Source organism: Myotis nattereri (genome assembly GCF_964212035.1).
Source record: "Myotis nattereri genome assembly, chromosome: 1".
Lineage (NCBI taxonomy): Eukaryota > Metazoa > Chordata > Mammalia > Chiroptera > Vespertilionidae > Myotis > Myotis nattereri.
This window is the reverse complement of record NC_138075.1, coordinates 22,516,802-22,543,580: the sequence shown is the minus strand read 5'-3', so window position 1 is coordinate 22,543,580 and position 26,779 is coordinate 22,516,802. Positions and strand designations below refer to the sequence as shown.

Below are 26,779 nucleotides of genomic sequence, written 5' to 3'. Positions count from 1 at the left end.
ACTCCTAAGTACATTCCTAAAGGCATTCTTCAGTTGTGTGCTGAGATCACATTAAGAATAGTCATAGCAGCAAAATAAAATTCAAAACCACATAAAGCAAAGCAATGGGATATTTAGGGACATAAGTATATATAGTAAATAAACCTGTTTTTATAATGGAAGCGAGGGCATGAAAACACAAAATCCAAGATCGTGGGAATGGGAAGGAACTGGGAGAGTCACAAGGGATTGGGGGGGAGGCGATGTTTCTTAAACTGGGTGGTGGGGTGTAGTGTCTGGTGGGGATGGGGCCGGGGGGATGGGGCAGAGTGTTACCTAACAGCCCAACGTAGAGGGAAGATTGGACAAACTCAGAGCGGTTTTTCCATGCATTTCAATATTGAATGCTAATAATGCTGGCCGCGAGTTTCTAGAAAAGGTTAACGTATTTAGCATCTTCCATTTAAGAAGCAAGGGGGAAAATACCCAGGAAAAATAGAAAAGAAAGAAGTAAAGGAACTACACAAAACAGCAGCAGCAGCAGAACAGATGTGTTTTAGAAAGGTTTCCAATGAAAGTTAAAGTGAAAAGTTTTCTACTTCATTTATTTGGGCCCCAACTTCTTTATTCTGCGCTGATGTTGACTAAGCCAGCCATCGCTCTCTGCGGTCATTCAGTGGTTGATTTTCTCTCTTCAGATCCTGCTCCCTCTAAGAGATGAGCCACGAGCGCGCAGAGGAAGGACCTGCCCACTGCTCCTCCGCTCCAGGGTGCGGCTGGGGTGCAGCATCCGCCAGCGCTGCTGGGGTCCATAGTATTTTTTTGCTGCCTCAGTCCCCAAAGCCTTCCAGCAGAAGCGGCAGCACTTGGTTGCCAACCAGCCAATCCAGACTTTTACTGAGAGGACAGGAAAACACATCGGCTGGATTTGGATGGAACTTGGCAGTGGGGACCCTCAGCGGATGCGTTGTCTACCCCCTCAGAGCACACGTGTATCTTCCCCCCTATTCCTCCCCCAACCTGCTTAGGTATCTCTGTCCCTTCCCTGCTGCCACACAGAGATGATATAAAAGAGGCTCTTTGGCTATTTGCATTTTGCTTCCTCTTCTTTTCCAGATTGCAGTGTTCAGCTTTGCTTCCTCCAGCATTACCCACCAGAGCGGTCCTTCCCTTCTCAGAGGGTTTGGGGAGGAGAGGGAGGCTTCCGGCACGGGTTTGCCGGAGAGGAGAAAAGTCAGTGTGCCACTGACCACACGGGCCACGGCAGAGGCACCCTTTGGCATGACTGATTTCTAAAATTAATAAAGTAATTCTATTTTTATTTTCTTTTTTTCCATTGACTAATTTCCCATCAATCAGTATTCACCAACGACACTAAAATGGTTGGGACCACCTTCTCATTTTATGTCATTGCTGGGCAATTTTTTCAACTTCATTTTTAGAAATGGGAGCGATAAAGAGGTGTTTTATTCTTACACATGGTTTCAGCAGGCGGTGGGTCCAGGCTGCTCCCTGAGGGGGGCCTCCTGCCCCTGGGAGGCTGGTCTGTGCCAATGTCTCCATGATCAGACCACGGCACGTAGGTCCTCCGCTGGCACGCGAGCGTGAGTCCAAGGGCACACCGTTTCCCAGACAACCCGTTACAGGGACGCAGGCCTGGCGGCCTCCCCCCTGCCTGTCCTCCACACTCTCACTTCCTCATCTCTCCAGGTCCTCCCTCTGGCTCCTGCTGGAGAAAAGGTGACAGGCCACCGAAGGGTTGACTTCACTGCCTAGGGAGCTATTGGGTGAGAACCCAGCGCCTGGGGTGTCTCCAACAATGTGCTGTAGACTCAGCATTGAAACCCTAAATGGAAAGGACACCCAAAGAAGCAGGGAGGAAAGGAACTTGGTTGCCTTTCATAATGAATGCATTTGGACACATTGAAGCCCTTTGCCTCCCTGTAAAGGATAAGGCCTGTCAGTTGCAAGAGAAAAGAGAGGCTGCTCCAGATGTTCCTGGGACTTCTGGTCCGTAGGTAGTCTGAAGGCCATCTTAGCTGTTTGCTAACTTGGTTGTCAGTGGTTTGGAGACGAGTGAGAAGGCCTCCATAGTCCCCTGCTGCTGTTTGGAATTGGGAGACTCACCATATGGGTCTTGTGAGAAAGGATAAGAGGGTGTGAGCTCAGTAAAAGAACTTTTGGAACCACGGGAGTGCTTGGGATTGCCCTAGGTCAGTGGTCGGCAAACCTCGGCTCGCGAGCTACATGCGGCCCTTCGGCCCCTTGAGTGTGGCTCTTCCACAAAATACCATGGGGCGCACATGTACAGTGCAATTGAAACTTCGTGGCCCATGCGCAGAAGTCGTTTTTTGGCCTGGGCGAGTCTATTTTGAAGAAGTGACGTTAGAAGAAGCGGGAGGTGTCGGTCAGTCGGGCGACTGGAGACGCGGCGCAGGCGGGCCGCAGGATACGCAGCGCAGAGGAGGTACATTGTTTTGAGGTATGTTCGCTGAGGTCGACACCTTCCAACTCTCCCATCTACACTGTCTGTCTGAAACAAGTATACAAGATGAGCGTGGATGGGAGTGTTGGAAGGGGTCGACCTCAGTGAACGTACCTCAATCAGATTGAAGACGTTTTTTAGCAAAGGCCAGTTTAGGAGTACCCTAATTAAGTTAATAACAATGTACCTACCTATATAGTTAAAGTTTAAAAAATTTGGCTCTCAAAAGAAATTTCAATCGTTGTACTGTTGATATTTGGCTCTGTTGACTAATGAGTTTGCCGACCACTGCCCTAGGTGACTAATCAGAATTGAATCTTGAACTGATTTCTTCCTGCATTCAAGGTCCTGATCGGGTGTGGACCAGAGTCCCTTCATTTAGGCAGGTCCACTCAAACCATTTTTACTGGTTCTAGACTTCTCTTGGATTGTAGTCTGAGGGCCACCTTAACTGTTTGCTAACTTGGTTGTGAATTGAGTTAGGAGACAAATTAGAATTCCTTCGTAGTCCCCTGCTGGTGCTGGGAAATCGGGTGTAGTAGTAAACCAGACAGATATGATCCCCCTCCAACAGCAGTGTCCCTGCCCCCCCTCCCCCAAAGCAAGCGTATAGTTTGCAGATGGACAGACAATGGCTCAAACTTCTGTAGTGCCTGTCAGTAACACGCCCTCGGGAGGTTGGACGCCAGACCCCTGCCCGTATTCGTATTGCTGACTAAGATCAGAATAGAGCTTCGACATAAAAGGAACATTTGGAAACCCAGTGTGTGCTGCTTTCTTTGGGATACTTCAGGAAACACATCTTGTTGCCTTGGTGCATTAGGATGAACCACTGCCCAATGCTTTAGTGATGTCCGTGGGGTTGGATAATAAGGAAAGTTTATTGTAGGACCGCAGAGATTATTTCCCTCTTATTTAAGCCTCAATGCGTTGTAAGGACCAACAATGTCAGGTATAATCCACTGCGTCTCAACATGTAGTTTTTAGGCAGCATGGACCCTACCCCAGGCCTAAAGACATCTCAGGAGTTGCAGCCTGAAATTGTACATTTTAAATAAACACTTGGGTCATTCTCACACCCACTGAAGTTGGAGAATGACAGCCATAGGTGAGTAGACTGAAAGTTGGGATAGCAATGGCTACGGCCAAAGGGCTGGGCATGTTACACCCCCTCTAGCTCCACTGGCTCCCGTGGGTAAGGCGGAACACAGTCCACCTGCCAGAGTTGTATCCGTCCACCTGCCGGGGTTGTAGGGCAGGGACACGGGGCGGGGGGGACGGGGGGGACACATGGATTGGGGCTGGGAGAGAAGCCCTTAGCATTGGCTGGGCATGGACAACGCAGGGAAAGGGTCCTGCTGTGCAAACTCAGGAGCTCAACCTGGGAGAACTCCAGAAGGAGCAAGGGGCACACACACCAACATCATCCACATCCTTCGACTTGAGAAATTTAGCCTAGGATAGACTTTGATTTCACCCGTGGCAAAGCGATTTCCACAGAGGAGCATGTGCCTCACTCCTGCAGAAGGCTGCTTTGGGTGGACATCGGTACCAGGATGGGATCTGTGACCCACGGAGAGCTCCTGAATTGCGCTTTTCTCGCCCCCTCCCATCCCCAAGTCCCTGGCAAGAGGCCCCAGGTCTGAGAAGGGGCTCCTGCTAGCTCTTCCTAGGCTTCCTCTGATGGCAGATGTGGCCGCTTCTTCTCAGGCCATTTGCCACAGAGCCACAGTGTCTCTAACGCCACTGATTTGGACGCTGAGATGAGATTTTTTTTTTTTAATATATTTTATTGATTTTTTACAGAGAGGAAGGGAGAGGGATAGAGAGTTAGAAACATCGATGAGAGAGAAACATTGATCAGCTGCCTCCAGCACACTCCCTACTGGTACATGCCCTTGATTGGAATCAAACCTGGGACCCTTGAGTCCGAAGGCCGACGCTCTATTCACTGAGCCAAACCGTTTAGGGGCGAGATGAGATTTTCAAAACAGATGATGTTGGTAACTTACAGTGAACGTACAAAAAGCACATTTCCTTATGCACGGTCCACCTCAAGTGCTTTCGTCCACAGTTAAATGGAGGTCAGATTCGTACAGTGTACTTTCTGCAAATCTGAGCCACTTCCTCTGTGTGTCTGAGAATAATGCACACTGAAGAAACGGAACACACGAGTGCGGTCTCCTCAGACGGCGGGAGGCAGCGCCGTAAGCCACGTCCAGGCTGATCACACTAAGCAATGTATTCGATCAACATTTGCGGTTCTCTGCCCCAGATTCCCAGTACCTCTGATTAGCAGGTATGCACAGGAAATTAAGAAAATGGTAACTAAGGACATTTATCGAGTCAGACTTACACCTTAGAATAAGGATTTTACTGTTCTAAAAACAATCTTCCAGAAGATGAAATGATCCAAGATTCCCCAAAATTACTTATTTATACAAAGATTTCGAGATTAATATTTGTATTTGTCTTTATACCTCAGTCTACGTGTCTGGGGCCGAGTCACTGTGTGGCACACGTGTGACTTCCCCGCGTGCCCCGCACGTAGCACCTGCTTCCAGGAACACCAGATGAACAGAGGGTCTTAGGGGAGAGGGAAGCCCATGATACCCCAAAGGCTGCACACACCCCAAATTCAGATATGTGTACCCTGACCTGGAAAGTGTCTAGCCAAATGTCCAAGGGGAAATACCACCGAAGAAGAAGGCGAGAGGAGGGACCCAGAGGGAAGACAGGAGAAGGGTTACTTCGCACCTTCTGCTTCTAAGTTCAATGTACCCAGAGGGCCCCGTGGAGTTGATGGCCCGGGAACTACATTACCTGGCTGTTTTCCCTGTTATGACCCTTGATGCTGATTGATGTCCAGAGGACGGTTTGCAAAACTAACAGATTCGTCCTTCATCCCAGGTCGAATGAGAGACAACACTGGGGCCATGTTTTGGTAACCTGTCTGAAGAAAAATGCTTGCCGTGTATAACGTGATCCAGATTCCCTAGAGCCGACATGGGGCAGCGATGAGCAAATCTAACCTCGGTCAGACGTGTCTTCCGGTCTGGCCCTGTCCCGGCCACTCTCTGCCTTTCCTCCTCCCTGTCTCCCCAACCCCATTGCCACACCACTTGTCAACTTGCCATCCCCTCTTCCTCTGTCCCCACCACCTGCCTACATCACAGAAACAGCTGTGTGTTCTGAAGAGTTCGGCCTTCCCCTAACCAGACCCACACTTCCTTTACCACAGTGATTCTCAGAGCCAACAAGAAAGAAATGTCCGGAAGGGAGCCCCCGTCTCGGCCATTTGCCCGACGCCGCAGGTTGTGGGCTCTGGGCCTCCAGGTGAGGTCTGTTGCTTTTGTGTTTCCCAAGGAGCAGGCAGGCCGGCCGGCCGTGGCAGTTCTCTCTCCGCTCCCTCGGCTGCCGGCGGGGCCTCAGCTGCACTTGCAGGACTTCACCACCATGTTAGAGAGATGCTCCACCTTAGCGGTCCTCCCGACGTAGTACAGGATGGTCAAGGGCTCCATGTCCTGGGGCACGCAGCAGGGCGCAGCCGAGGCTTCGGGGTTCAAGGTGGTGTACATGCCCAGAACCTGGGGAGGACACATCGCTTAGCAGTGGTTCTCAACCTTCTGGCCCTTTAAATACAGTTCCTCCTGTGGTGACCCCGCCATAAAATTATTTTCATTGCTACTTCATCACTGTCATGTTGCTACTGTTATGAATCGTCATGTAAATAGCTGATACGCAGGAAGGTCTTAGGCGACCCCTGTGAAAGGGTCGTTTGACCGCCAAAGGGGTCGCGACCCACAGGTTGAGAACCGCTGGCCTAGAGGCTGGAAAGCCAGGCCTCAGGCCTGAGACCCTCCCCGCCCTCTAGGGCTGCTCCAGGGACTGAGCACGTGGTCCACACCTTGGACACACACTCAGCTGGCGTGGGTGACCTGTCCTGTTCGTCCACAGAGCAGGAACGGAGAGCATCCACACCTGCTTGCTAACAGTTTCAGCACATTCACAGCTATGGGGGACTTCACACCGGTCTTGGAATTCTCTCTCTGTTAAGAAAACACTCCTATATTGGTCTTCCCAGTTCTAATTGGCCACTTTGGTGAGCAATGTACTTCGCAAAACATCACCACTTGGTAATTGCCAGGGTGGGGGGGGGGGGCAGACAAGATGTCGTAACAATGAGCTGTAAGGAAAGTGCCTTGTGAATTACTGCCCTGGTTTTATTCCCCTTAACCCACCCACCCCCCAGGAAAGATGAGCTGGGTTCAGGGTCATGGACTCCCCTCTCTCTCCCCTTTTCTTCCTGTTGTTTCATTTAGCTGCTTCTGCATGCTTTACATCGTCTTTCAAAATAACTGTTCTATAGTCAGGAGGCTGGAATTACCAGAGTTCTCCAAGCGGTGGTGGAAGCCATTCTGCCCACATCACCTGCCAGCCACGCGCACACATCTCCAACATACAGGGTGGATGGAGCGAATTAATTTCAGAACAATGCAAACGCTTTAGACAGAGAGGTTGAAAAATCTGGCCGAAACTATGTACGTAAGTAGGAAGGGCAGAATGTGCCCAGGTAGAGTGGGGCCAGGTGCCAACATCAGAACCTTCACTGAAGGGATTTTACTCGCTCCAGCTCATCGCTCCCTCACTCAGCATTCAGTCCTTCACGCATCATTTTTAAACAGGTGGCCTGGTGGACGGAGCCCCAGTACTCCCTGGGGCCTGAGCCCCGCGCCATACCTTGCTGTGGGTTGTGTCTGAACTGAGGAGGTATGGGCAAGGGCCTGAGCAGAAGTTGGCGTAGTAGCCCTTAGGTTCGTGGACCCATTTCCAGCCCAGGTCCTGGCGGAAGTCGATGTAGAGAGGGCGCACACAGCAGTTCTCTTCCACATTGCTGCAACACAAAACACATTCCAGAAACCCAACTTAAAAGCAAGCCGCTGGCATCAACAACCTCACAAGCGGCCCTCATCTCTGCCCTTGGAGCCCTTCCTGGTCATCGTCAGAGCGGGTCTAATCAATGGAACCCCAGGTTCAAGTGCATGAAGCTGTAGAGGCTATAAGGGAGTTTTCTGCTAAAGACCCTGGTCCCAAGGACATACCAAGCAGATGTAGATGATGAATAAGAGCAAAAAGACAAAGGGGGGCCCTGCTCCCATTTACTTTATGAATCAAAGCAGAGACAGAAATCGCTCCACAGAAAACCAAACACTGAATGTTATTAGCCAGCTCAGCTTACTGGAGGCTGATTTTATTACCTTCCACTGTGCATCAGCCAGAAATGAACTCTAAGCTCACGCAGCTTATGTACTGTGGTAGAAGAATGCTTAGACTAAATCTCAAGGCTGTCGAATCAAAATGAGGCATGTCCTTCTGTTATCAGACTCACAATTCCTAGGTCACCCCGAATGTGATCCTCAAGACACTTCAGTTCTGTTGCCTGCAGAGACCCATTGGGCAGGACCCCTTGTCAGGTGGGAGCTAGTCTTCCTTCAGTATCTGCAGAGACCTAGGACTTGCTACTTCCAAGGCCAAAATCTGGCTTCTTTTGAGTTCTAGGGGTGAACGGTGGCAGACATTCTTTATTATCTTTTCATCCCTAACCCCCTTCTCTTACTGCTTCCCATGACAGAGTCTAGAACACCAGATACTCGTTTTCCTGGCCTCCCTTGCAGATGGGGGTGGTCATGTAACGCAGCAATGACCAGACGTAAGGAGAAGCATGCAGGAGATGAGGGCAAATTCTGGCAAAACAATATTTGATTCGATGTGAAAGTCACAGATGGAAGAGGAATGCTGCTAGCTCTGCCTCTTCCCCTTTTCATCTTCAGCACAGACAAGCTACCTGGAGCTCCAGCAGACACTGTGACCATAAACAAGAGCATGAAAAGCAAGGCAACACATTAAACATGGCAGGCTGAAGAGAGAGGGAAAGCCTGTGTCCCCAGTGGCATAATTCAGCAGCCAGACCAACCCTGAGCCTGCTGCTGCAGGCTGCTGATGAACAAGAAATCGTGAGTGGTTTAGGCCACAGTTACTTGCAGCCAAGAGCACCCATTCCTAACTGATGACACGCCACATAGAACAAATCTACACACCAGCCTGCAGACGGTTGGAGGCAACCACATTGCCTCTCTTACCCCTTCTAGTCCCCAAGCTCAACATCCCTCATTCATTTGACTGTTCCTCATAAGACATGGTTTTAGAGCTAAAAAATTTCCCAAGTCATTCTCCCCGACTCCATCCAGGCACCCTCCTCTCCAGCCAGACTGACCCATTCATGCTCCTTCCTTTACTAGAAGTGCCTCCTCCTCCCATGTCTCCACCCACACCCACTCGTTCTCCAAGGCTCGGATTCCACACCCTCTGAAGCCTCTCCTGCATCCGGAGATGAACTCCAAATTCTTAAAGCATTTACCCTTCAGACCTTCTCACGAATGTGGTCATTTCTACCTTCTACTAACTGCTGTGCATGCTTTAGCAGCCCCTCCGCTACAAACGAGAAGGAGCTAAACTATTCCTAAATAAGACAAGCTCTGTCTGTCTTCACTGAGGCTACTGAACAACATCTGAATTACTTCATTAATTTCTCTAGCTCAGATTGCCTGACACAAATGGAGACTGCCGTTTCCCCTCATCCTGTAGCTCCTTGGACCCTTCAGAGGGAACTGAGCACTTCGTTCATGGAAATTCCTGCAAGCATCGCCCACAGGCAAACACATCCTACGAGTACTCTAACACATGAGAACCATTGCCCGAACAGCATAGTTCAGTGGCTGAGCATCGACCTCTGAACCAGGAGGTCACAGTTTGATTCCTAGTCAGGCCACATGCCCGGGTTGCGGGCTCGATCCCCAGTGTAGGGCGTGCAGGAGCCAGCCAATCAATGATTCTCTCTCATCATCGATGTTTCTATCTCTCTCTCCCTCTTCCTTCCTCTCTGACATCAATAAAAACATTTAAAAAAAAAAAAAAAACCATGAGAACCATGGAGAGGCTTCAGCCCACGCTCTCCTCCTGGTACTTCATCCAGGGCCTCACAGAGCTGGGCTGCAGAGAACTGGGGGGGGGGGGGGGGGGGGGGAGGCTCCCAGAGAAACAGGAAGGTTTGTAAATCTTTCCTGAAGACGTTTGTGAATAGCCTCAGGGACCCTCGGTTGAATACCAGGAGGTACCCGTGCAGGCGGCCTCAGGAGCTCACGGATCCCGAGCGGCCCAGGCTCACCTAAAGCAGTAATTGGTGTCCAGGGCCCGCTTCTTCCTCTGACCGCCCTGGCCAGGGCTGTCCAGCCGGTGTGGGGGGATCATCATGAGGATTAGATGCGGGTTGTGGTTGTCCTTCTGCTTCTTGAGGCGTCCCAGGTCTCCACGGCCGTGATCGTCCTCACTGTCCACACCTACAGGAGGGAAGGAAGGCGACAATCTCCTGTGTAAGGAAGGCAGAGTGGAGGCCGCCTTCTCACGCCACCCCATCCCTGCCCAGGAGGAGGGGCAGTGTGGTCTGTGAGGAAGGGAAAGACTCGATGGGGGAACCGCTATCAGAAGAACCCACAGGACAGCCCTGGGCGGACCCCTCATGCCGCCTGTGTGCGTACACCTGAACAGATGTCGAACCTCAGAGGGAAGGCAGGGAGGGTGGGTGTGAAGAGATCAACCAATGAACTTGTATGAATATATGCATAACCCATGGACACAGACAATTGGGGTGGTGAGGACCGGGGTGGGGCTGGAGGTGGGGGGATGGGAGCAGGCTGGAAGAGGTCAATGGGGGGCGGGGGTGGCAGCAAGGGTGAGCTATGTAATACTTTCAACAATAAAGATTTTTTTAAAAAGGCAGCGAGCCTTTCCTGAGATGCTCCGGGACCCGTAAAACATCTGTCACTGAGCAGCTACCTAACATTTCTTTGGGCTGTTCGTTTAGATTCTGGGACTTGGACTCTTGCGGGTGTGAGTTCCCTCTTATGATCTGAATTGGTCAAGATACCCAGAAGTCCCTGCTGTAATTTAAGGTGTCACAATTGTAAGACATCTTGAATAGAAGGCAGAGGAATGAGACTGAATCATCGTTCCCATTCAAATGTTTTCACTTTAAAACTCAGAGGAGCTAAGGAAGCGCGCAATAATCAGCTTAGCAAACAGACTCTGGGAAGAAAACCTGCTATTTCATCTGAAAAGGAAAAGAATGGAGACTGGATTGGAAAGTGTCTCAACTGAAAGGACGTCTATATTGTGACAGACAGCTGCCAGCTATGGCCCATCTCCACCCAGGACGGGACCCAGGAGGTTAATTTACATGTAACTGGAGGGACTTGGACCTCATGCAGGGGCACCTGGACCGTGAGATAAAACGAGAGGCCGGGGTTTCCAAATTCCTTTCCTGATGATCTTTATGAGCAAAACCAAAGTGGCAGGATTTCGTCCTGACCTGGCCTGTCGGTACAGACGGCAAAGATCTGAGCTCTGAGGTTCTGTACTTAGGATGTCAAATGCGTGGCTTAAAAAATAAAAAAGGCTCGGAAATAGAGCCCCTGACAGGCAAAGGGACTGCCCTGGGCAGAGAGCCAACAGGCCCGCACCGTTTTCCAGACAGGCCTCGGACCTCGGGCTTTGACGTGGTTGCTTTGACCTTGAGGAACCACCTGGCTTCAGTGTGCCTCATTACCCAGAATGGGATATGGAAGGGAAATCCAGAGATGGTCTAGGTCAGTGGTCGGCAAACTCATTAGTCAACAGAGCCAGATATCAACAGTACGACGACTGAAATTTCTTTTGAGAGCCAAATTTTTTAAACTTCAACTATATAGGTAGGTACATTGTTATTAACTTAATTAGGGTACTCCTAAGGCTTAGGAAGAGCCACACTCAAGGGGCCAAAGAGCCTCATGTGGCTCTCGAGCCGCAGTTTGACGACCACTGGTCTAGGTTGAGCGCCTTAGAAACACAATGGAAAACCTGAAATGACTCTCAACTTTTTCACCATCTCATCACAAACACCCGGAGCCCTGAAGCCGTCATTGAAACCCAGGTGCTGCCCAGGCAAGGATCAGGGGGGCTCTGTAATCAGGACACCTCAATTCACAGCCACCAAAGTCCATTGCTTTTAGGGAAGCGGGAGCCGACTATTATTGTTGAGTATTCCTGACACTGTGTTATACACTTGTCATCTCATTTAATTTACGTAGCAACCCTGGGAAAGAGGTCCTCGCACCCCCATTTTACTGACTGAGCGCAGAGCGGTGGTACCAATTACCTTCACGATTTCACTGCTCTGACCAACCCAGCAGTGTCTTCCAAATGCTAATGTGTGCTCTACGTCTAGAAACTGACAGTCACGCTCATTGTTTTGGGGGCAAAGCAGAATGACTCGAGTACAGAGAGTGGCCATCTCTGCGAGGGAGCCTGGTCCCTCTGCCTGGGGTCTAGGAGGGGACTCCTGTCCTGTGCACTCTGTTACCTTTGAACTTGATTTCCAACACCTCATGGACGTTTTCCAGGATGTCTCCATTGGGCTGAAAGGTGTGACACGGACAGTGAATGCTGATTTCCAGACCTAAGTTGGACTCTGCAAAATAAGACGCGGAGTGGGTGAGAAAAGCACTTCGTGTGATGGAGACGTGGATGCCCGCCCATGCACCGGAGGGCCGGGCCTCCGCTGCCACCGACAGAAGTGGGCTGTCCTGGGGGGCACAGGAGACAGAAAGTGATGCCAAAGCCAGTGCAGACCTTCCCACTCATGCTGCCACACCGCATGGATTTCTGGAGGCGTAACTAGTGGGGTTCAGGAAGGAGAATTTCAATAGTCATCTATGTTTAAAAGATGGTATTAGGAAAAAATTGTCACATGCCCAAAAAATGAGGAGCGCCCAGTGGTGTGGCTCAGTGGTTGAGTGTTGACCTATGAACCAGGAGGTCATGGTTAGATTCCCGGTCAGGGCACATGCCTGGGTTGTGGGCTCAATCCCCAATGGGAGTCGTGCAGGAGGCAGCCTATCAGTGATTCTCTCTCATCATTGATGTTTCTGTCTCTCTCTCCCTCTCCTTTCCTCTCTGAAATCAATTAACACATTAAAAAAAAAGAGGAGCAGGAAGGAAGATAAAAAAGTCACAGTCTCTTCAGTGGTTCTCAACCTTGGCTGCGCATTAGAATCACCTGGGAATCTTTTTAAAATCCTGATTTCTGGGCCTCATCCTCCAGAAATTCTGTTTCTTTGTGATGGGGTGAGGCCACAACATTAGTAACAAACAGAATTTCCGGAGGATGAGGCCCAGAAATCAGGATTTTAAAAAGATTCCCAGGTGATTCTAATGTGCAGCCAAGGTTGAGAACTACTGCTCTAGGTGCTTGTTGGGAGAGGAGGTACTCGAGCTAAGGATGAAGGGAAGAGGCAGAGGGGCTGGGAGAAAAGGGAAACCTGAAGAACTCTGGGACTGAGAGGCAGTGATTCCAAAGGCCCCAAACTCAAAGGGCCACAGATGGGAGGAAGGTGGTCGAGTCTGGGCTGTAGGATTAAGTCAGGAGCATGCCCGAGCAAGGTCGGTGGCAAACACGCAGCAGAATCCATCTGAGTGGAGGCTGCCAGCATGTCTACCAGGGCTGGGATTGTAGACATAAAGAGGTAGATCCCAGGGGAGATAAAATGAAAGTTACAGTTGGCTATATTTCCCTTAAGGAACGGAGCACGAGCAGGTAAAGGTTCCTCGGAGGTTTCTTCGGGAACCTTGTTCAGCTGCATAGGGAAGTCTGAGAGAAAGCAAACAGCGCGTGGAGGCAGTTGTGAAACCAGAGTTGGGCCAGAGGAGGCTGCGGAGGGCCATGGCCAAGGGTCAGATGGCATGAGCTGGAGAGAACAAGCCCAAGGAAGCGTGAGGTGCCGGGTTTGATGACTGATGTTCTGGTGTAAGAGGGCCAGCTCTGGCCCTTTCTCCTATGAGTTCTGGGGTCAAGTGTTTTGGTAACTGAAATTGCGGAAGCAAGGAAACGAGTACAAAAAGTTGAGTGACGTGGAAGAAAAATAAGTGAAAAAATTGAACGGAATCCAGTAGTTTTGTGCAGGGAAACCAGGTCGGGTTTGGTCTCATGTCAGTTCTGGTGGGTAAGACAATGAGAGACTCTCTATTGATCTGGAAGCAGCAGTGGTCAGTATGGGAGGGAGGTTAAAGGTGTGGACTCCTCCTGGTTTAAGGCAGCTGAAGGAAGGCGCTGGAGCCGCTGAAACGGGCTACATGAAACAGTGGACTCCGGCTACCCCGAAGGGTTGAAGGTAGGCCCGGAGAGACCTGGAGCGGACAAGTTCTAGGATTCTGTGAGTTGGAAAATCAAGGTGCAGACAGATGTGCTGGGGAGAGTCAGGGTTCGGGTGCAGGTGTGAGATGATGGCCTGGCTGGGCCGACAGGTCTGTCTAGGCAGAGAGCTCAGAGCGATGACAATAATCACCAGCATCCCGTGACTCCCTGTCAAGCACGCTCTGAGACCTCCATGCTGCGTCTGGATCTTTATGATAATCCTACAAAGTGGGAACTGTTATTATCCTCGTTATACAGATCCGAGGACACGGAGGCCTGGGGAAATTTAATGGCTTATCCAAGGAACTTGGCCAGTAAGTGGTAGAGCCAAGATTCAAACCCAGGCAGCCTGATGCCAGAGCTATACTCCTAATTGTCAGAGACAAAGAGAGGAAAGAGGGGCCGACACAGAGCACCAAGGAAGATGCCCACACACTCACTGAGATGCAAAATGGTTGTTTTCCCAGTGTCCACCCTTCCTGGGCCAGGATGCTGGGCATGCTCCCTGCCCCGCCTGCTGGGGGAGGTGTGGCTCTGCTCATGGAGGAAGTGCAGGTGGGGTGGAGCAATAGCTCAGGGGTATGAGAGGCTGGGAGCCCAACCCTGGAGAAAGCTCCAGCCTGCTCTGGAACCCAGAAGGCAGCCTGGGAACCTGGCACATAGTAGGCTGTCAGGTGCTTGATAAATAGATGCAACACCAGATGTGTGACTCCGTTTCCTCAATAGTCCACGCCACCAACTGCTCCATTCGCTGCCTTGTTTGGGGCCACAAACTCTGAAGAGGCTCATGAGCTCTGCAGAAGGAAAAGGTCTGTGCACGATCCCCCTGTGCAGGGGGCAGGCAGCATCTGCTGAGAGGGAACGGAAGGTTCCACTGAAGAACTAACCTCAGAATTGGCAGCAGTGGGGATGGTGGGTGGGGGACCCATAGATTCTATTACGAAATTATCTTTTTGATGTCTCCAGAAGGATGGAAATCATTCTCAATGCAAACTGCTCATTGAGTTCTGCAGCTGTGAAAATAAGAACTCCTTCAGGGCGTCAAAGAAATCCAGGTGGAGCTGATCAAAATCAGGCAGGGAAGCTAAGGGATTCGTTTCCCTGGCCTCTCTCTGCAGCCACGTTGGGCTCCAGGCAGAGTGCTGTCTGAGTCAGAATTCCCACCAGTGCTGCTGTCAGCAGATCCACGTGGTCCTGGTGCCCGGGAAGAGAGATAGGACAGATTCCTGGTCCCTTGGAGCTGAGGCAGGGCCTCCAGCCCACAGTCTGCCAGCTCAGCCACCAGGTAATGTCCCTTAGGTGGGGACCTGCAAACTCAGATGCCCACAGGGCCCAGGCAGGTTCTGGAAGTGAGCAAAGCAAGCTGGCAACTCATGCTAAGTAGGGACTTCCAGCCTCACTCCTGGGGGACACTGGGGAATGGTGGGGCCTGTGGTGACATGCAGGGAAGGAACCATTGCCTTATTTTCCAGGTGAGGGAACAGCGAGTGGGCGAGACGTTTGGGACGTGTAAAATTCGAACAGCTCTACTTGGATGGCTACCAGGCCTTTCAAACTTAATGGGCCAAAATAGAACCTTCCTCAAACGTGCTCTTCTCCTGTCTTTCTATTTCAATAAGTGTTAGTTCAGTCCCAAAATATCAGAAATCACCTAGACTCCTCCTCTGTCCTCATACCCCACATGCAATCTGCCTGTCCTATTGGCTTCTCCTCCAAAATATAGAATAAATCCACACCACCTCCATACCCCCTGCCACTGCCCTGGCCGAAGTGCCTCTTGCTCTCATCCAGGCTGCTGTAAGGCCCTACCTGGAATTGCTGCTTTTCCCTTGACCTCATGGCAACCAGAGGGGTATGTAAAACAAATCACCTCACCCCATATCCCCAGCCCTGCTTATAACCCTCCTAGGATAGCTCATCACACTTGGAATAAGTACTTAAACCTGACCATAGCCTGACAGGTCCATATGGCCTCAGCTACTCCTCTGACCCCCAGCTCACTTGGCTCCAGCCATGCCAGTCTGTCTGCTGCCGCTAGAACAAATCAAGCTTGTTCTCACCCCGGGGCCTGGGCCTTGCTGTTTCCGTTGCAGCGGTTCTCAACCTGTGGGTCGCGACCCCTGAAAATATATCCTGCATATCAGATATTTACATTACTATTCATAACAGTAGCAAAATTACAGTTATGAAGTAGCAACGAAAATAATTTTATGGTTGGGGGTCACCACAACATGTGGAACTGTATTAAAGGGTCGCGGCATTAGGAAGGTTGAGAACCACTGGTAGAGCATCCTTTATCCTGACTTGCACAGGCTGGTTCCTTCTCCTCACTCAGATCTCAGGGCACAAATTCCCTCTTCTTAGAGATCCTCCCCGAGCATCTTATGTCGGGCCCCACCCAGTCATTGTCACATTGCCCACTCTGTTCTTCATGGTACTTATCACTAACTGAGATTCTCCCTTGTCAATATGTTTACTTGTGTATTACGTGTCTCTCCCACCAGAATAAAGGCCCCATAAGATCTGGGATCTCGCCTGTCTTGTTCACTGCTGAATCCAGGACCCGGTGCAGAGTGAGCAGCTAATAAATACTAGGTGAGTGAATGAAGGAAGGACACACAGGGAGTCAGTGGCAAAGCTAGGCCTTAAACCCAGATCTGTGACTCCCCGAGTTCTGTCTTCTTCCCTCTGTTTCATGAGGGATAAAAGGACCCCAGGCTCCTTTCAAAATGCTTATTCTCAGAGTCAACCTACCTCTCCGAGAGAGCCATTCACGCACAGTGTCAGTGACGTCGAAAGACAGCCACTCGGCGGTGCCCCGCGTGGGCAGGTTCTTGCCACCGATATAGCGTTGTTTGGCGATGTGCTCATCTTTCCGGAGTATCTGCAGGACAGAGAAAGGGTTAGGAACCCGAGGCCTGGACAGAGGCCCACGAGCTATGTCACAGTGCAGGACAGGCGAGGGGAGCAAGAGGAAACGAAGTTTCAGAATGCTGCTTTGAGCACCTTAGTTAACTCTCAGTCCTCTTCGTGACACACAGAAATGAAGGCTCAGAGAGGCAGGATTCCCACCCAGGTCTGCCCAGCTGGGTTTCCCACCAGGTTGGCCTCTGCTCTGGGAGGGGGCTCACCTGGAAGAGCTCGATCCTCTGCTCATTGCGCTTGGAGCTGGGGTTGGGCACCCTCAAGACCCGGAATTCTGCTCGGAACAGGTTGGTTCCATTTTTCTCCACTGAAGACACATTGAAGTGGAAAACCTTTGAGGTGATTCCTTTGGGGCAGACAGCCAACTCATCTAGGAGACAAAGCGGCGGGGAGGCGCAGCATGAGTGAGCCCCACATGAGGGAGCAGTGGGGTACCAGCAGACACTCGCCAAGGGGCCAAGTCCACCTGTGACCTTTCTGGGGGCTTGAGGCCTCAGACCTACCATAAACGTGGAGATAGGAAGAAGACCCTTGGTGGGCCTGGAATCACACACAGACCAGAGAGAGGAGCAGAGAGACCCCAGAGCCCCAAGACTTGGCCGGAAGGCAGGCCAGTCAACTGTCATCACCCTCCTCCCATTGCCTTAACATCTTCTCCAGCAGGCTCTCCAGCCTGCTCTTCCTACTCTTTCAGAAAATACGGATTCTCAAGAGATCTCAGTTGTCCCTCCTAGTAGTTTAATCACCTCATAGCCAGTGGGTTCATTCATTCATGTGTTTGTTCATTCATTTATTTTATTATTTTTTAAATATATTTTTATTGATTTCAGAAAGGAAGGGAGAGAGAGATAAAAACATCAATTGATGAGAGAGAATCATTGATTGGCTGCCTTCTGCACGCCCCACACTGGGGGATTAAGCTGGCAACCAAGGCATGTGACCTGACCAGGGATCGAACCGTGACCTCCTGGTTCATAGGTTAATGCTCAACTGCTAAGCCACAGCGGCCAGGCTGTTCTTCATTTATTGAGCATGTGTTGAACAAACTCTACGTACCAAGAACAGTGCTAACACCCGACGCAAAAAATGAACAGACATGGCCCCTGCCTTCAAGGAGCTTAATATACAGGGGAGATCATTAGTACATGGGCCCCAAGTAACAGGACCAGAGGGAAAGTGTTGAGGGCTTGCGGAGAAGCCCAGGAGTTGCTGCAAAGAGATCAGAGGAAGAAGAAGAAGAAAAAAAAGAAGATCAGAGGAGGGAGAAAGCAGAGAGCACTTCATGGAAGAGGAGATATTTGAGCTGGGTCCTGCAGGAGGAAAGAGCTAGAGGATGGAGAGGAAAGAAAATTCACAGGTAAGGTCTGCTGGAAACAAAGGCAGGACAGGGAGGAAATGCAGGTGAGTAAGAGTGACCCCAAGCAGCCACGCTGGAGCAAATGAGATCCAGTTAAGACAGTAGATTGGGGGCCACATGCAGGGAGGCTGAAATATCAGACCGAGGGGTTGGATTTTATCGCATTAACAGTAGGGAGACATGGAAAGTGTCAGAGCAGTTCAGCGACATAATCCACAGCAGGTTTCAAACCGAATGAGGCAACATTGGTCTGGCAAAGAGCCCACATCTCATGCCTGGCAGACCCACAGGTGTTTGGATGTTTCTTCAGACCAAGCTGGTCCATCACCATGGCTCCTTTCTCTCTAGGAGTTTCTTTCCTTGACTGTCCCTGCTATACCAGCCTCCATCACCCCACGGCCTCTTCATCCCTGTCCGCGAGACGAAAGGCAGCGAATGCTCTTCCCCACCCCCGAGAGCCAGATAAAAGGAAGATCTTATCTTTTCTCCTGTACACTTGACAACCTCAAGGTCTGAGCAGCATTAACACCCAGAGAAAAACTTTCTACACAAATGGTAACAGAACTTGAAACTCAAGCTCAGAGACCCAGATTCCGCACATAATGGACATGACTGGAATGAGCTCATAATCACCCGAGGGGTGGTTTAGGAAGTCACGACAAGGCAGGCAGGATCAGAGGCCTGGAAACAAGCAAATGCGCTACTGATCTTTAGGAAAGGATGAGTGAGCGTTTCTGGAAACTGCCATCTGGTGGGCCTGACACTGGTTCTTAGGAAATTAATGGAACAGATGTTAGAAAAACAAATGTGTGAATGCCGGCTAACGAAGCCCTGATTAATAACTGGCTTTGAAAGAGCAAATCCTGCCAAGTATCCCCTGAACCATTTCAGACAGAACCCAAAAGAGGACTCATGATGGCAATTTAAATTTTAAGTTTGCAAGTTGATAGCCCTCCAGACATGGAGAAGCTACTTGGACGGGTAACCTTCTTGAGTACTGACATCCTTGGCTCTGGAGGGAGCTGTCATCAGCATGACTTCAGTTATAATAGTACCTCCAGTAACTGTCGAAGGAGGGAGAAAAGGATATGTCGATGCAATGGGTGCGTTGCTGTAGAAAGGGAAAGGGGAACAGAAAAATGGCACGTGCCAGTGAGGAGTCCAGACAACGGGCAGCCAGGAGATGGGGGAGCAAGGGGCTGAGAGTCTCCAAGACACCCCAGTGCGACCATCCCTCCTTGGATTCTTCCAGCCCATCAATTAGATGCCTGTTCCCTAAGAAGGACTGACTCCTCTTGGTGGGAATGTCAAGGAGCTTTCGAGGAGGTAAGCAGGGTCACTATTTTTTATCACTGGGACCTACAGATTTCTAACAGTTAGATCAGATGTTAGGGCAGTGGTTCTCAACCTTCTGGCCCTTTCAATACAGTTCCTCCTGTTGTGACCCAACCATAAAATTATTTTCGTTGCTACTTCATCACTGTCATGTTGCTACGGTTATGAATCGTAATGTAAATAGCTGATATGCAGGATGGTCTTAGGCGACCCCTGTGAAAGGGTCATTCGACCGCCAAAGGGGTCGCGACCCACAGGTTGAGAACCGCTGTGTTAGGGGGGTCGTCTCCCTTCAGATGAAGAAACGGACGTCCAGAGGGGTCTTGGCCAGGGTCACGAGGGAGCAAATTGACACTAATAAGCAGAGCTCAGGCACAATTGTTATTGATGTAAAAAGACCTTCCTAGGAGAGAAAAGAAAATGTGATCATCTTCTTGACAATTAAATTCACTGAATAGTAATGATGTTTAAATCATTTGTGGAAGAAGTCAGAGTGTAAATAAGTAACCAAAATGTAATAGCACAACCTTACATTGCATAGAACTTGTATTAACTCAGTTGACCCTCTAACAATCCTTGAGGAAAATGAGAATAAGTAAAATTTACCATTTTACAAATGAGAAAGGGGAGCATCAGGATCGTTAAATGACTTCCGCAAAGTCACTCAGCCAATAGATGGCAGAGGTGGGATTTGAACCAGGTCTTCTGATATCTTTTACTGAAGCAGAGACTCTGGAAGTCTCCTGAGAGGTCATGTAGTAGAGAGATGGTTTCACCAACGAAATGGGGCAGGATTCCATGAAATGGGTCTATGACTGCCAACCTGTGCTTCAGATACGAGCCAATTCCCAGTCAGCTTTGTGGCTTACCCCCTGCTTCTGCAGAACACCAGTATTCCTGAGAGCTGGACTAGAGGGCTGACCTTTACAAATTAAATCATGACCAACTTTTTCCATTACGCACAAAATATATAGATTGATGGCTGCCGTTTTCTCTTTTGAGAGGAAAACAAGCAAAAAGATATTTACGGGAGTATTCATGGAAAACCCTGGAAACAGCTGACCGTGGTTTTAGGCCATGCCATTAGAAATGTTTGCAGACACCTGGGCTCAGAGTTGTGCTTTTGCTTGTATACATCATTTCTGTAAGGAAAATTACTGCTGGTTCCAGTGATGGGACTACATATATCAGTGTGGCCGAGCTTCTTCATCCCGGCTGTACATTATAATCACCTGGAGATCTTTTAAAACAGATGCTGCCTGGACCCACTCCCCAGTACAGATTCTCACTACATTGGAGCGTGGGTGGGTCCAGAGTTTGCTTGCTTTTTTTTTTTTTTTTTTTTTTTTTAAGATTTCCAGATGATTCTAATGTGTAGCCAGGGTTGAGAACCACAGTTTATAGTGCTTTGCAAAGGGTGCCATGGCTTCCAGATGTTCTGGAAGTTTGAGAAACCGCAGCTTTAATGGTTTAACCTTTCAATGGATTAACCTTTAAATGTATTAGACATGTTGTTTGGCCAATGCATCATTTTTTTAAAAATTTTTGAATTAGAAGACTATAAGCATTTTAAGCTAGTGTTAAAAGTTGGGAAAGTTTTCGGAAAGATACAGATTTTCTGCTGTTCTGGGACATGTTCTAGTCAAGCTGGACTATAGTCCTAACCGCAAAACTCAGCCCAAACTGAGCAGTGGGTACCCCTTCTTAATGGGGCATGTGCCCTCCAGGCCCCCCCACCCACCCCCCACCTACCCACCCACCTTCCCTATACTCTCTAGTCTCTCCATGACCTGAGGCCAGGTTCCTGTGCAGTTTGCCATGGTGCTTGGGCTGTGGCTTTTCTGCTGGATCCTTTGCATTAGCCTCCCAGCCTCTGTGGGCACTCATATTTGCAGCCCCTTTAAGGGAAGGTTGTGCCCTAGCTCACTGAGTCTTCGGCTTCAGGGAGTTTAGGAAGCAATCGGAAGCTTGGAAATACAGAATCCCCAGAGATTCTGACTCTGTAATGGCGGGATGGGGCCTGGGAACCCAGTCTTCCCACTCACCTATCCTCTGGACACATTGGGACAAACACTCACTTGGTGTGGGGAGAAGAGCATTGGCAGTAGAACACACGAGTTCTCTTGATATGTCTTTTAATTTTCAGAATGAACACAATCTAAACGTAGCAGCCAGGAAAAAAGAAAGGCTAAAATATCAAGTTTTCTCAGGGACTCTGGGTTTGCTAGTTGCCTTCGCACCGCCCTTTGATGAAAATACAAGTCTCCCTCCAGACACAGGTAATTACAAGCCAGGAGATAACATGACACCACACTGGGGATATCTTGATAACACGGGTAACAAAGGAACTGAAAAAGCTAAGTCTTCCCCACCGGTGGGTCAGAGAAAGCCTCAACCCACGTCCTACAGCAAAATCCTGGAGAATTATTAAAGGGATTACCCTCTTGCCTTCCTCTCTGGCGGAGACTATGTTGAATCATCCCAGATGTAACCATAAAAATTGTTTCAGCTAAAAAGGACTTTAGAGATTATCTCTGACTGTACAGATGAGGAAACTGAGGCTCAGGGAGGTGACTTGACTAGTTTCAATGTGGTATACTTGTACAGTCTGGGGCAGCCGTGGGCAAACTACGGCCTGTTTGAAATGAATAAAACTAAAAAAAAAAAAAAAGACCGTACCCTTTTATGTAATGATGTTGACTTTGAATTTATATTAGTTCACACAAACACGCCATCCATGCTTTTGTTCCGGCCCTCCGGTCCAGTTTAAGAACCCATTGGGGCCCTCGAGTCAAAAAGTTTGCCCACCCCTGGTCTGGGGGCAGACTGCAGAGCAATGAGCTGAGTGCCTTCTTTCTTAGCTCTGCCTTATTTTATGGCCAGGAGATTCACATTGCTACAAACTTTCCCCCAATTCAGCGAAAGTTTTTTTTTGTTTTTTAATATTGTTTATTGATTTCAGAGAGGAAGGGAGAGAGAGAAGCATCAATGATGAGAGAGAATCATTAACTGGCTGCCTCCTGCAGGCCGCCCCCTCCCCCCGCCCCCGCCCCCGCCCCCGCCACTAGGGATTGAGCCTGCAACCTGGAGAATGTGCCCCAATCTGGAATCGAACCTTGACCGCCTCGTTCATATGTCAACACTCAACCACTGAGCCACATTGGCAGGGCAAAGGGTTTTTCTTTATCTAATGAAGAGTCTCAGGCAGACTGGGTTACTAAGAGAATAGCTCCTCTCCCCTCCTGCTTGGCCCAGCATGTGATTCATTCGTGGTGTTCATCAAAATTCTACTGGAGCCTAAAGGTTAAAGGTAGGACTTACAAATGTGTATTCTGCACATTTGCATTAGTGCTTAATAGCGTGCCTTCTGCAGGCAGAAGGACTCGGTTAGGGTCCCTGATCTTTTGGGGCAAATTACTTAACTGATGCAGTCCCTTCATCTCTCACCTCGGTGCCCTTTCTCCTGCACCACAGGAAATGATTCCTTCCTGCTCTCAGCTCTCCAGGCATTTCTGCACCTTGCCCCAACTCCTGCTGGCGCGTCCCTCCCAGTGCCTGCTCACTGGTATAAGGGAGGGGCTGAGAGTGACAAAATGTGGACAGGAATGCGGTCTCATCCCCTCTCAGCAGAGGCTCCGGCACTGAGATCCTGGCACGGAGACCCTGTGAGTGCCCTACCACAGACCAGCACCACCCCTGCCACCTTCTTCAGTTCAGGACAGGCGTCCCTCACCCTAAGCCTCTGATGATGGCTCTCTGCTCCGGCTCAGCATCTGTTGGGTGTGTGCCTCTGCCCACTGCCTTCTTTATAAGCAGCGTGCCTTGTGTGTCTGCCTCTCCAGGGCTGGCTCAGCACCTGACCAGCTGCAGGGCGGGCCCAGGCTGTGTCTGCTCAGCCTCTGTGTCACCTCCAGCAGCTGCAGAGAGTCTAGGCCTGCTTCCTGTTTGCACCTGCAAGCCTCCTTGGCATTGCCTGTGTCCCACTGGGCCCTGCCCATCCCCACGACATCCTGCGTAGCATCCTGCTCATTGTGCCAGGGTTTTTGCTCCCTGCCTGACCATGCTCCCTGGCCCCAGGGCCACCCCTGGCCTGCTAGTTTCAGGGTCCTAGTGCTGCGGCTTGGAGCTGCCTAGCCCTGCCCTGGCTTTTCCCACTATTTGTGCCCTGAGTCTGCACAAAATGGAGGTCCACTGGCACCCGGGTGCCCTTGCATCTCTCTGGCCCATTCATTCTCAGCTGGGGATTCCAGGCTGGCTGGGCCCTGGTGACTCATAAGCCCTCCTCCCTGGGACGACTCCTCCTCCTGACCTGGATCATTAGGGTCCCGTTCCTTCCCTCTTGTCCCGGGCTCTCCTCAGACCACTCCTGCTGGCCAAGGCTTCCCACCCTCCTCAACGACCAGGGCCACTCTCTCCTGCCTTCATAGGTGCCCAGGGGGTGGAGGCCTAGCCATGCAGCAACTGGTGCTCCCGGGAACTGTGAACCCCTGGCAGACCCTGAGTCAGTCCACCCTAGAGGGCCCTGGGCAGGGAGTGCTAGTTCTGCCTTGCCCTATAGCCTCCGCCCCACACAGTAGCCACATCCTAAGGCAGGGCGCTCCAGGCAGCCACAGGACACAGGAGTGGGAACCCCTCCCCAGTAACCACAGGCTCCCACTGGGGCCTTTTGCAGCTTCAGCCAGAGCTGGTCCACCCATCAGCCGCGTACTCCTCTTCCTTCTCTCTGGCCAGGTTCCTTTCAACCCCTGCAGTCCCCCGCAGCTGACCATCCTCACCCGGTGTGCTCCATCCCACCTTCCAGCCCCCACTCAGGGCTGCCCACCTCCCAGGTGAGCCAGGGCTGAGGTAGTCAGGGTGGCGAGGACACCTGCTGGTAGGAAAAGCAAACAGAGCTGCTCCCAGAGTCCCTGGCTCACATTCCTCCTTCCTGGGCTGTCAGTTTCTCAACATCTGCCAAATCTCTCTCTCTCATGTTGAAGTTTTTAAAAATCCCCGTTCAATAAACACACATGACTTCCACACGTGTATAAACACACAGATGTCTCACCCAGAAGCCTCCCAGCTCCTCAGCACAGACGGGATCCTCCGGGGAGGACACACTCCCAGACACACGTCCCCTCTGCACCCACAGCCACACCTCCCACCCACTCTTCCCATGACACGCAGACACAAAAGGGCCGCCAGCAACCATCTACACGTGAGAGCCACAACCCTGCCTTCCCATGTCCACAGGCCTAGAAGGCACCCATTTTGAGCGCATGCATTTACCTACTGTACAAATCCAGACTGTACATTGCCCTAAAGCACTTGTCCATGTGGACAGAGGTGTGTACCCCTCCCCCACGCCCACAGCTCATGTGGGTCACGTGTGTGGTAGAGACTGAAGGATCCAGACAGCAAGAAGATGCCTCTTGCCTGGGCTTCAAAAGCGTGACATACATTAATTTGTAGCTCTTCTTCCCCAAAACTGGAAAAAACTGAACTGGAGACGTGTCAGAGTGAGTTGTGAAAAGCAGGGAGAAGACGGGGTCTCCAGAGTCTTGGAACTGTAGGGCTTGCTTGAGAGAGCACATGGCCCTGCCCCTTATGACACCTATTTGCCTACCATTACCGACCCGCTCGCATGTGCGACAGAGCACATATGTTAACAGGATGACACAATGCGATTCCAAATTAAAATCAGTCAAGGATGGGATGTGAGTTCAGCAAGCCGCTCGACTCCAGGACTCCCCGTCTCCCAGAAGTGCCCGGGTCTTACCAGAATGGCTCTGTCTCTCTCCCCACCCACCTCCCCAGCCCCAGCTGCGCATCCCACCCCCTGCGCCTTGGTGTGGGTGGACCAGGGGACCCTGCTGTGTGGCCACCGCCAGGCCCCCTCGGTGGGACTCCCCGCTCCAGTTCAGACCCTCCAGAGCAGACACCCCAGTGAGAATTTGGACTTACTGTGTTCCGCCAGCCCCGGGATCATGTCGAATTTATGGATTTCTTTGGCATAGTACTCCCACTCGGTGTTTTCCTGCGCGCAGCCGTCCTGCCTCTCCTCCAGCAGATCCCTGGTGCTGTTGTACAGGGCCAGGACCTGGTAGGGGACGTGGGTCATCACCGATGGCTCTGGGGGACTCGTGAGCCGGAGTTTGCTCAAGATCTGTCCCCTAATGGCTTCCACTCTCTTCTTCCTGATGTGGCTGAAGTCCAAGGTGGTGCAAGTGGACAGAGAAAGGCTGACCGTGGCAAAGTTCAGCAGGGCCAGGACGACCAGAGCCCTTTGCGAGTGCATCTTCATGTGCGAGCCGGGGAGAGAGGCCAGGGCGGCTGTGAGGCCTGGTGAGGAGGAGACCCCAGCAGGCGTGCAGAAGGAGGGAGGAAAACCAGGCGGCCTCCCTAGATCCCGAAGACTGAGGCTTGGCAAGAAGGTGCATGAACTCACTGCACTGCGAGAGCTTCAGGACTTCCAGGAAGCGCTGGCAACCCTGAGCACGAAGAAGCCGACTGTGTGCCTTACAGCTCTTGGTTTCTTCTCCATGTGTCTAAACAGGTTCTGCTGGGCTCGGACTTCCAGCAAGCCAGGTGGAGGGCAAGCAGAGGGCTGGGAGGGGTAGCAAGGCAGCTGGGAGTAAGAAGGGAGCTGGAGTTTTTCCTTAGGTAAAAATAAATAGAGCGGATATCTGATATTGCCAAAGGCTGCTTGGCGATGGAGAGAAAGTGGGGTTTTTTAAGGAAGGAGCAGAAGGACCATGGCTTGGGTCCCAAAATCAAAATATTTGCCTTGTCCCGAAGAAAAATAAGGAAAGAGAATGAAAAAGAAAAGAAAAAAATGTAAAAAAAAAAAAAAAAAGTCAGATCACCAGTGAGTAGGTGGGGAGAGGCAGGGCTGGGCTGCTGATGGCCCGGCTAAAGGTGAGGGCAGCGGAGGACACACTTGTCTCCCGGGCACACCATTCATGCTTTCTCTTAGGGTGCACGTCCTCGGGGCTTTCTAACTGACTTTGCTCACGCTGCCTCTTGTCTTCACTGGCTGGGATGTGGGGTTGTGTGCAATTGGAAGGCAGTGAGGACAGGCCCCTGGAAAGCAGCCCCAATAATCCACTTGGACGCCCAGGGTCACCAGCACCTCGGCTTGTCTTCTCCCTCAGCCATTGCTTCTGTTCCCTCCTTCTCTTTAAAAAAAATAAAAAGGAGAAGAAAAATAAAATAGAAGCCAGCTCACTGCACGCCTGCTCCGGAAAGCTGTTATTCCTTCTTTCTCAGGCTGCTTCTCCTATCTCTCGCCTCCCTCGCTCATTCCCTCGGACTTGGCTTTCGTCTTCCCTCCCTTTCTCTCCCTCCTGCTTCTCCCTCTCCCTCTCGCTCCTCTCCCTCTCTCACACACATGCACACACACTGCTTTCTCTATTTCTCTCTGCTGAAATTTTAT

General features: G+C 50.7%; 2 protein-coding genes across 2 annotated transcripts in view; one reads left to right on the top strand and one right to left on the bottom strand.

Moving 5' to 3' along the window:
* The window catches only part of TTLL5 (tubulin tyrosine ligase like 5), a 256,896-nt gene extending 255,598 nt beyond the window's left edge, over positions 1–1,298 (top strand). Inside the window, exon 36 of the mRNA XM_081104716.1 lies at positions 678–1,298. The gene's annotated coding sequence lies outside the window, so the exon portion shown is untranslated. The remainder of the gene's footprint in view (positions 1–677) is intronic.
* A 2,947-nt stretch (positions 1,299–4,245) lies between these two features.
* Positions 4,246–26,769, bottom strand: TGFB3 (transforming growth factor beta 3). Its single transcript, XM_081114284.1, has 7 exons — positions 25,309–26,769; positions 16,880–17,043; positions 16,503–16,632; positions 11,919–12,026; positions 9,690–9,861; positions 7,205–7,358; positions 4,246–6,051 (listed from the first exon to the last, which is right to left on the bottom strand). The coding sequence occupies exons 1-7, from the start codon at positions 25,646–25,648 to the stop codon at positions 5,893–5,895; spliced, it is 1,227 nt and encodes a 408-aa protein (XP_080970410.1). The 5' UTR covers positions 25,649–26,769; the 3' UTR covers positions 4,246–5,892.
* Between the last annotated feature and the right edge of the window lie 10 nt (positions 26,770–26,779).